Source organism: Dermochelys coriacea, chromosome 10 (genome assembly GCF_009764565.3).
Source record: "Dermochelys coriacea isolate rDerCor1 chromosome 10, rDerCor1.pri.v4, whole genome shotgun sequence".
NCBI lineage: Eukaryota > Metazoa > Chordata > Testudines > Dermochelyidae > Dermochelys > Dermochelys coriacea.
The window spans coordinates 32,144,596-32,155,518 of NC_050077.1; the positions used below are offsets into that span (position 1 = coordinate 32,144,596).

At 48.6% G+C, this 10,923-nt stretch overlaps 1 protein-coding gene across 6 annotated transcripts in view; it reads left to right on the forward strand.

Moving 5' to 3' along the window:
- Window positions 1-7,186, forward strand: part of PGAP6 (post-glycosylphosphatidylinositol attachment to proteins 6) — a 76,573-nt gene extending 69,387 nt beyond the window's left edge. For all 6 annotated transcript variants that reach the window (XM_043493543.1, XM_038420498.2, XM_043493540.1 and 3 more), the window contains 4 exons: window positions 1,753-1,931; window positions 3,333-3,479; window positions 5,084-5,200; window positions 5,891-7,186. In XM_043493543.1, coding sequence (XP_043349478.1) covers window positions 1,753-1,931; window positions 3,333-3,479; window positions 5,084-5,200; window positions 5,891-6,187 — 740 coding nt within the window. In that variant the 3' untranslated portion in view covers window positions 6,188-7,186. The remainder of the gene's footprint in view (window positions 1-1,752; window positions 1,932-3,332; window positions 3,480-5,083; window positions 5,201-5,890) is intronic.
- Window positions 7,187-10,923: the final 3,737 nt, after the last annotated feature.

Here is a 10,923-nt window from a genome sequence, read left to right on the forward strand (position 1 = left end):
TGAAAATAGCTCCAGGACCATTATCTTTCAGTGGCATCACTAAAGGACAGCAATGCAGGCACTCCTGGGCCAGGCTACTGGCAGTGAGACAAAGGCCTCTCACTCTTAGGAATGCAGTGATCCCCAAAGAGCTCCTACATGTTTCTTGGCCTTATGAGCCGTGAGTCTGTTTCAAATAGAAAATAGCCCAAGGGAGATGAAGGATGACTTGGCTGGTTGCCTCTGTGTGTTTAGGCCCCGTGTAGCCATCAGGGGGGTGCCTGTTCCCTGACTGTTGCAACATGTCTAAGAATTGCAGCGTGGATGGGATAGAGCCATGTCCCTGAAGACCTTAGCCCAGTTCCTGAGACATGGTTAGGTCCTACCTACCCTACAATATTCATTTTATTATGATGAGATCAGCACTTGGAATTCACAGATGGGCTTCTAGATTTTCCTCCTAAATTGCAGAGCTGGCTGAACCCCTCCAAGTCTTTTCTGAACACATGCAGGCACATCAAAACCAACTTCTTGGACCTTCGTGTTTGCTTTCCATGAGTGGTCCAGCAGGGCCAGTGAATACTGGAGAGTGTTGGCCCGAGCTCTGCAATTCCTAACTGAACGTTCACCTTACAAACCTGTTCTGGAGAGTGACGTCCATCCAGTCAATCAACAGAATAGGCATCCAATCAAAACTAACCCACACTCCTGGACCTGGGACTCTCAAAGGCTCAGAGCAAGTGGCTGGCAAACCCATTGCAGTCTGGGGTTTCACAGTAATTACTTCACAGATCCTTCCAGCTCTAGACAAACTTGAGAAAATCATAAGCTCCTCACAGTCACAGAGGTGTTATTTGCCCAAAATTCGGGGCTGTCCTCAAATTCCAGCCAGTTTCTTCCTGGCAGTCTGGCTGCAGCCATGTGGCCCTAGAGCGAGAACACAGCCTCCTCTGTAAACTGAGGCATTGGTTTTCAATCCTGGTTCTCTGGCTTTGTAGGAATCTCCCCCTTTGAGCCCCCAGCCACTGGAGAGCATCATGCCTCAAGCCACTGATCACTGTGTCCAAAAAATAGCTTAGCAAGTTGGGAATGCCTGTAGATGGAGAGAGCCCTGACCTCCAGGAGGGATTGACAGACCCAGTGCAGCCCATCTACAGCCATCCCCGATATCCCCCACTGTACAGGAGCAGTACGGAAACCTCTCCAAAATAAGAGTTAGGCTCTGTTAGGATGTTCCCCAGGCTTTGGGGTCTGGGCCAGTGCCAGTGTAAATTGGAGACCGCACCCCTCCCGGGGCTAGCGCATCTGTGTGTGCTGGGGGCGTGCCGAGAGCAGGAGTGTCACTGGCTGAAGGTTTCAGATGGGCAGTTGGAGCCATGTTAGCTGGGACCCTTGGCTAAGCACCAGGAGCAGAAAGGTCTAGTGTCCGTTCGTCTCTTGTTACCGCCAGCCAATGCACGTTGCCTGTTGGAATCACTGTGACCCTCGCACAGGCATCCTTCCTGAAGGTGGAGTCCGCCCCGTTCCCTGCCAGGCTGAGCTGCTGCCACAGAGCCTGGAGCTGCAGGAGCAGTGGAATAGGCAGATGGCTAATGCAGCAAGTGCATTCGGTCACCCACAGGATATGGAGAGAGGAGATTGAGAGGGATATGGAATTTGTCACATGTGGGGATGGGTTGCGTGTGCCTTTGCTAGGGAATCCTTGGGCAGCTGTTGGCATGTTCTGGAAGCCCTGGTGATGTGCCATTGTAACCTTTCTCTGCTGTGTGCCAGGTTGGGGCGGATGGAGCTGCACTGATAACACTAAAGCCCAGTCTGTCGGATTACAGAATCTGGCCACCCTTCTGCTCACGCTCAGTAACCTCATGTTCCTGCCAGCCATTGCAGTTGCTCTGTATCGCTACTACCTGGTGGAGGCCTCTGTTTACAGCTACACCATGTTCTTCTCCACGGTAAGTCATGTCTGTTTGCTCTGCCACCCAGCAGTAAGTTGGTGCGGGGTGTTGGGCCCTCCCCAGAGGCTATAGCCACTCCACTACCCCCACCCTCAAAATGACGGCTCCTGTAGCCTGCTTCTCTATACCTGAGAGGGAGAGGCTTAGCAGGAGGGTGCTCTCTTCCTATAGCCTGCACCGTTCTTGGGAACGCTCACTGCCATCAGCTGGGCACCTCTAGTGGAGAACAGACCTGTTAAAACACATATGCCCGGCCCCATGTGAACCCTCTGCCCGTGCTTGTGAACCTGTCAGGGCTGCAGCTCAGTCCAAAACTTAGCATGAAAATATCATCAGCCTTCCCACTTCCAATGTCACGTTAGCATCCCAGTTGGAGCCTGATCAATGGGAACCACAGGAGAGCTGTGCGGGGATGGGGTGCTCATCTTGTGTGTTAATTACCCTGTCTCCCTGTGAGATCAATTCTGTGACTGGGTGCACCCCTCTGTAGGGCGCTGAGGCAGACATGGACCATGCAGGCCAGGGGGACAGCCACACTGCACTCAGTGACAGCTCACACTCTGCCTTCGTTAGCTGGGATAGTGGCCTGGAGCCTGGACCGTCCACTTAGCCCATGAGACGGATCATATCTAAAGTATGACACTGCTAGTACCAGAACAACACCTCCACTCCCCTACTCCAGTACAGCAGATTGGGATGGGAGCCCTGGAGAATACACCCAGTGCTGTTCCTAGTTCTTCCCCCACTGAGTGCAGGGAACCCAACAAGCCAATGAGGCAACTGAATCTCTGCAAGGAGGTGAAGCGAAGGCATTAGTCAGGACTGAGCAGGGTGGCAAGGAGGTCTGCAGAAGGGGAATGGGGGTGCGGGGATGCTGCTACTATGACTTGAAATAGTGCAGCCTCCAAAGAACAAGATTGCCCAGCCTCCCCTCCCCCCACCCTGATTCTTGGGCCCTATGGGTGAACTGCAGAGCAAAACCTCCACTGCCTTCAAAACCTGTTTGCTTTGCAGCTCTTTTACACTAGCAATATCAGGTACTCCCTTTCCCCTCTCAGCCGGGGAACCCTTGGAAAGATCTCTGGGGGACCTGAACAGGTATGTCATGTGAGGCTGATCTGTCCCAGGCACTTGCGGATGGGCTGCCAAGTCTGTTGAGAAACCAGCATTTCCTCCCCATCAGCCCTTGGCAGGTCTGTTACCAACAAATACAGTTCAAAAGTAGATGCTCTCCGTGCCTGCAACAAGGCACCAGGAGACCTTCCCTGCAGACCTTCCCCATAGCTCCAGGGCTGAGCCTTTTGTATTTGTCTACCAACTTCGTCCAAAAAAGGAGCTTGGCCATGCGAGCGTGTCGGCCTTCTGCTGCACTGGGCTCTTCTTGTTCCCTGCCTCTAGTTCTACCATGCATGTGACCAGCCAGGAGTCGCTGTGATGTGCATCATGGATTACGACACTCTGCAGTACTGCGACTTCCTGGGCTCCGTAGTTGCCATTTGGGTGACGATCCTGTGTATGGCCCGAGTGAAGAAAATCTTAAAATACGTGAGTAACGGGCATTTGGTGCTTTGTGCAGTGGTCACCCTGCAATGTGAAACACTCAAGGATCAGCACAAGGGCTGTTATTCTGCTCTTAATTCCACAGTCTACGAGCCAGTCAAACCCATCTCCTACAGCTGTAGACTCTCCATTCCTGTTATTCCACAAGGAAGGGTTCTCCTGTAGTGCGTCCATATGATTCAAAGGCCTGCCCTATAGAAAAGGGAATCAGTTTCACAACATCAGTTTAGTTTAAAAGCCAGTGCAACATTTCTAATATAGACAAGCACTAAGGCTTCATGTTGAACTGCAACACTGGCATTTCCTGGCTCTCTGAGCACTGGGCCATGCAACCTGCACCCTGCATCAATGTTGGGGCTTGGCCTTTTACATTTAAATTCCTAGGAGATTTTGAGAGCGCCTTATTTCCATAACTAACTGGTCCAAGTGAGCAAAGGCCACTCTGCTCTTGGGGCCCAAGTCAAAGGCCACTGTAGTTAGTGGATAGTTTCCCACTGACATCACTGTGCTTTGGATCAGGCCGGGGTGACGTAGCAGCACATGGCTTGCCAAAAGCTGACTAGCATTGCAGGCTCTATGCCTGCTGTTGTTTGCTGCTCTGCGCCCTTGTAGAATCATAGAATCAACGACTTCAAGGTCAGAAGGGACCATTATGATCATCTAGTCTGACCTCCTGCACAACGCAGGCTGCAGAATCTCACCTACCCACTCCTGTAACAAACCCCTAACCTATGTCTGAGCTATTGAAGTCCTCAAATCGTGGTTAAAGACTTCAAAGTGCAGAGTCTCCTCCAGCAAGTGACCCGTGGCTGACGCTGCAGAGGAAGGCGAAAAACCCCCGGGCCTCTGCCAAGCTGCCCTGGAGGAAAAATCCTTCTCAACCCCAAATATGGCTATCAGCTAAACCCTGAGCATGTGGGCAAGACTCACCAGCCAGACACCCAGGAAAGAATTCTCTGTAGTAACTCAGATTCCACCCTATCTAGTGTCCCATCACAGGCCTTTGGGCATATTTACTGCTAATAGTCAAAGACCCCTAGCCCCTTTGTGGCATCCCCCTTCAGTTAGCTGTAGACTATCACGCATCTCCTTTATTTGCTTTCACTGAGCCAAACTCTGTGGATTTAGCTCTTGTAATCTCTCCTCAGAACTCGGCTCCTGCAGCTTCCTGACTATTTGTGTTGGGGAAGTGCTGTGGAGTCCAGCCTGGGCCAGGCCCTGCTGTGTACACACAACACCAAGACCGTCCCAACCCCAAAGAGATTTTCTGTTGCTCTTCTGTGTCCCCCTCCAGTTTCTCAGCATCACGGCGTGCTCAGCACTGAACCTGCTCTTCCAGAGCCACACTGATGGGGCGGGTGTGGCGCTTCTCTCTGTCCAGGCCCAGGTGGCATTTTTTTATGCTGTGCTGTTGTATCCCATCCAGATTCTGGCACCTCTCTGCAGGATTCTTCCTTCCAAGGACCCTGCGTTTGAGTTAGGACACTGGCACCCACAGGAGCTAAGTGACAGCAGTGCTGTGTAGCACCCTGTAAAGCAGTCTGGTAGGTACGTTCCTGATATCAGTGTTGTCCTCTCGTCTTGCTTAGGTTCTCTTTGTGCTGGGGACCCTGTTAATTGCTGTGTCCCTGCAGCTGGACCGCAGAGGCATTTGGAACATGATGGGCCCCTGTCTTTTTGCTCTCATCGTCATGATCATGGCATGGGTAAGTAACTGCTGGGCTGCGGCTGTGCTCCATTTGTTACTGCTTTGAGAAACATGTTTTTGACAAGGTTGGAGCAGGGAGGAGCTGCCGCAGTGGGTGAGTGGGATGAGAGATCCCTGCCTGCCCTGATGAGCAGGCCTCAGGCAGCCTCTTCTCTGGCCATGGATCAGGTGACCTGGGTGTGCACTGACCTTGGTGAAGGGGAAAGCTTAGGTGCTTTCAACTTCTGTCTCTTCCTTAACTTGTTGCCATAAGTTAACTGAGGAATTCCCAGGTTACCAATCTTGGCCCGGCCCAGCTGCTCGGCAGCTCTAACTCACCGACATGTCTCATGGCCAAACTTTGATTGCTGGCTACCTATGTGCTCTGAGGCTTTAAAGGTACAAAGACTGTGACTTGGACATTGCCTAACTCTCTGCGTTTAAATGTGTAACTTGGTTGTTCTATTAACTGAAGGTATTTGGGGCCCTGAATACAAAATAGGTCCAGGCATTGGGGCAGACTCTCAGCTTCCTTCCTCAGGACTGACATGGTACAAGTGACCTCTCCTGCTGGGAGGTGCAGACCTCTTAGTTATCGGTTTGTTCCCCTCCCGTCTGGATCCTTGAATACCAATGTGAGCGTCTGCTGGTCCCTACAGAAGAGGTGGGTCTGTGCTGCTATAACCCTCCTCTGGTATTGTGCCTTTAGGTTTACCACGGAGTGAAGCGCCGCCATTGCTACCCCACCTCATGGAAGCGCTGGGTTTTCTACCTCATTCCAGGGATCACCTTGGCTTTCATCGCCATCTCAGTGTATGCATTCATGGAAACCAATGACAACTACTACTACACGCACAGCATCTGGCACATCCTGGTGGCCAGCAGTGTGGCTTTCCTACTCCCGCCTCGTGATAAGCATAAGAAGCCCTGGGCCTGGTCACAGAAGCTCATCTGTCGCTATGAGATATGCAGAAATGACCGTGAGGAACTCTACGCGGTGACCTGAGTCGGGCTGGCGCGTGCAGGGTCACAGGCCAGTGGGCTGGAGGGCTTGCTTGGGCCCTTCTTCTCCAGACCAGTGAGAACTGCCACGTGTGCATGCTCAGAACTCAGTAATGCACTTGTTCGCTAGCCAGGGCAGCACAATGGCAGGAGCAGGTTTGACTGTGCAGATGCTGGACCTCTGCCTCCAGGGAAGATGGTGACAAGGAGTCCCTGCACCCTTCCACAGGATAGGGAGAGGCTTCTAATGTTTTTTATAAACGAAGGAATAGCCTGCATCCACATGCCACCAAAAAGATGAGAGCTCCATTCCCTTCCTGCCATGGCAACTGGTCTGGGGCTCACTGTTACCAACCATAGCAATGACTCTGGCACCAGAGTGTCTCTCCCAATGCCAGCTCCTCGAAGAGGGCTCGAAGGTGGTGCCTGGCTTTGTTTCCACTAGGAGTTCCTGTGATCTCACCTCGCTTTGCCATGGTAAGGGCAACTACCCCAGCTGTTTATGAGCTGGAGCTGGTGGCCTCTTTCAGCAAGGCATGTCTGTCTCATCTTGGCATTATTGGGGAGCTCCAGGGGTGCGGTGGGCTGCCCATCCCAAAGCAAAACTATGAAAATAGAGGCACACTGTGCTCATGTGTTCTAGAACTAGCTGTCCCTTTGCCCATCTCCATGATATGCTGAAGGGTGCGAGTCCATCACACCCTGCTTTGTGTTGGGGGAATAATGACTGACGTGGAAATTCTGCCACTGAAACAAGAACCAAACCCCAGATCAAGCTACTGCTTTCACTGCTGCTGGAATTTGTTTAAATGCCCCTGGCGGCTATAGCAGTTCTTGTGATTGCAGTAGGTAGTTGAGAGAAAGTAGGCGAGTCCTGGACAGAGGGTCTGTCTTATGAGGAGGGGGCAGAATGAGACTTTGACATCCCATGTATTGGATAGCTGTATCTTGCTGAACATGGTGGGACAGATTTTCAACCTGGCCTTAACTAGCCCTCCCTTTCCAGAGGTTGAATTATTTGCATCCACTGCTGAGATCATGCCGATGTCAAAGTGCACGTACCAACCAGGGGATCAGACACCTCAACAAACTAAACTGCAGGGGCAAAATTGCAACTGCAACTATTTGTATGCAATTTGTGGCAAGCAAAAGGAAGCCAGTGCCTGAACATCTGGCCTGGTGGACATTCAACGTATGCAACTTCCGGCTTTTCCCTCAGGGATGCTGACTATTTCATATTTAGGTCTGATGTGAATAGAGGGTTGTATATTTCCTGTATACAATATGGAGTCTGACTGCTATTTGACATCAAGGATCCTTCCTTCACGATGATCAGCTGCAGAGGAAGACGGCAAAGGCTCTGTTTAAAACATGTGGTTGGGAGAAGGGAAGAGAGTAAGACCTGTTAATTAAGGGCACTTTCTCTGGGTAAGATTATTTGGCTTTTGAAAAATAGCCCAATATTTTGCCAGCTGCTTACAGCCTCAAGTTTTACCCTTCTCTAGCAACTAATCCAGCCACCAGCTAACTTAAAGTTCCAACAAATTCTCTTCAGGGGGGCTGGGCTAGGCTAGATTTGGTGCAGGTAAATCTGGGGAAGATTTACAAGCTGCAAGCTGAGTTGACCTGCATCTTGCTCCTGGAATAGAAGCAGAGATGAAAACTTCACATTGGTTGCCATATTTCTTTACAAATTAATTTTTCCAAACAGACATACAGATGAGCGAATAACACTCGTACCTAGATGAAAAAGCCACTAATGAAAGTGAAAAAATGGTTATTGCTATTGCAGGCTGTTTAGAAACACGTGTATCTCTTCACTCCATGCTACAGTAATGTGAATTTGGATGGAAGAGGCTGAGTAGTAACACTAAGTGTTGTGGTAGTCCAACTTTTTAGTTGTTCCAAGCAACATGAAGACAGGATTTTTATATTGAGACATAATGTCCCAAATCCACTGGCCTTTGTTGTTCTGCTATAGACTTGGCTCTCTGTCTTATTGTTCCTTTCACCTCCTGTAGCAATGCTCTAGTTAGTAATTTTGTACCTCATTGGAGCAGGATTTCAAACACTCTGGGATTCCTATAACTTAATCACCAGTTTTTAGCACTTTCTCTTCAGTTGTAACTACTTAGTTGTAAGTTGAGTACTTGGCCTTAGAGGATTGTAATACATTGTTTGCAACTCTTTCATACATAGAATGCTGCATTTGCAGCTAGAATGCTGCGCATTAACTAGATGGAGCAATAATACTCTAATTTATGCCTTTTTAATATAGTTTTCAATGCTGTGAAGCACATTGTGAAGCTGTGAGCTTTTGGGATGGGTGGGGGGTAAATCCCTGTAATTATTTTGCTAGTCTTATTCCTCTTCATCCTCAACACTATGATTGGAAAGAATTAGCTTGTATAGTTTTACTGGGAGAAATAAATACTTTGTCAATTAATTCGGGTAGAATTTGAGCAGATGCCAATATTTAAATACTTGATTTTTTTGCTGTAATTTTTGTGGTTTAATTTTATTTTATATAGTGAATTTTAAAGCTTCTCGTTTTTATAATTTAATAAATGTAATTATACTTGAGATCGTCCAATCTGCAATGGCACTTTCTGGAATGGGATTTTATATTTGTATGTCGAGGGAAAGAAATCAAATAAAAAGCAAAACCAAGTTCTGCAGTCCCAGCCAATCTCTTCTTTCATGGGGATGATTGTGTGGTGATAGTATCCTGGAGGCTGAAGTAATCTCTCCATAGAACAAGCTTAGCATAGACAGCAGCAGTGCATGTTTCCCCTTACCCACCAGTGAGTCCCCTTTCCTGGCTGTAGGGAACCCACTGTGCGAGGGAGAAGAGAGTTCAGGCTTTGTGGCACATTCAGTCCGGGGCTTCTCTGCTGAGACCATGTTGGTGGCTTTTGTGGTGTGCATAAATATCCAGTAGGAACTGGCCTGGAAGCACCAACCTCCTTGCACATAGAGCATTGAATAGGCAGGCAAAGACATGGAAATGATCACTTCCTGCCAGGGTTACTGGCTGAAAAACCGAACCATGATCTCCCTTCCTCATGTGGGGGAACCCTGATCAAACATCTAAAGCAGCATAATTCAGTGGAATTGTTCCTCCCTTATTGCTTGTGCATGTCAGTGCTGACCTCATGTCCCCATCTTCTGTCTCTTGCTAAGTGTTCTATTTATATTATTGTAGCTGGGTCTAATTTTCTGGTGTAGACTAGCCCAAAGACTCTAAACTCTTGGGTCTACATCCAAAGGGCCTATGAAGTCAGGAGGCATCGGCCCAGGACAATAGCTGAAGACAATGGATTAGCCGTTCCATCTCATTTTATATATGGAACAGAAAGTGAGTAATGGCTGGTCTACGCTAGCATTCTTCCATCTACCTAGCTACTGCCTCTTGGGGAGGTGAATTACAGAAAAGGGAAAACCCCTCTTGTCACTGTAGTAAGTGTCTACATTGAAGCGCTACAGCAGTAGTGGTTAAGTGTAGACATAGCCTAGCAAATGGAGATTCCACCTCAGTTTAGCAGGTGCAGCTTCCCATGCACTATGTACTGGAGTCAAGAAGGAGGGGATTGTTCCTGAAATAGGCACTTCCTCCAGCCTCCTCCAAGGCCAATGGCAAAGCTTTGTGTGGGAATTCCCAACTCCAGCACAGACCTTAGTGAGAATGTACTCTTTATAGCACACTGGAGAATGGCTCCTCCTGACCTTCCTGGCTGGAACAGGAGTTCTGTGTTTGCCTTGTGAGTGAGCCATAGTACTTTCCCATATTTCATAGGCCCATTTCTGTTCATGTGCACAAGGCAAGGACTCACTCCAGAGCAGAGTGAGAGCTAGCAGGGCTGTGGGAGAGTGTGGTTGAAATGTGATGTTCCCCTAACCATTTACTATTGCGTGGGGCAGGTCTGGCTGCTACCCACCCCATCTCACCCTACACAGGCCACCAGCACTAGCAGCTGAAAGCCTAAAGTCACAGATGCAGAAAACTGCAGTTAGCAGTCTGCACAGATCTTGCTACTTACCCTGTACAGGCTGTCAAAGGGCATACAAACATACCGCTTTCAAAGCGACATCAACCAAGCCAGAAAAAAATCGCTCTTATTCCAGAATAAGAGCATTCATAAAGGGATTTATACCCATATAGCTATAGTGGTATAATTATATCAGTGGAGTCATGCTTGTAAATTGTCTACAATCCATAGAGTGTCTGACGGGGGAAAAAGAAGAGCTGACAAAGATAAAGCCCTGCTTGAAAATAAGAAAGTAAAACAAGCAGAACCTTTTGTGATGCTGGCAGACCAAGTGAGATCAGGGCCACAGCCCAATTCATTTGTGTTAGTAGAGATCAAAGTGTTTAAACACCAGTCTTGTACAAACTTCGTGAAAACAAATGGGATGTAACTTGCATTATTTTCACTTGGCTGTGTCCTGCTATACTGTAATAGGAAAAGTTTACGGTGTCTATACTCCTGTAACTAAATAACCCATCAAAGAAGTCTTGTGAAATGCTAATTTCAAAGCAAGCAGCCATTATGTATGATGGTCAGAGGTCAAAAGACTAAGTGCATTCCTCACTCCTGGGCATCAAAGGAAAACCCCATGTGGGTAAAAACAGCTAGCTTTCTGAGTGAAGAAACTATAAATATGATTCAAAGAATGCTCCTGTATTTTTGGACTGTTTGGATTCTTACAGGGATGAGTACCAGACGCAAAGCAGAGATC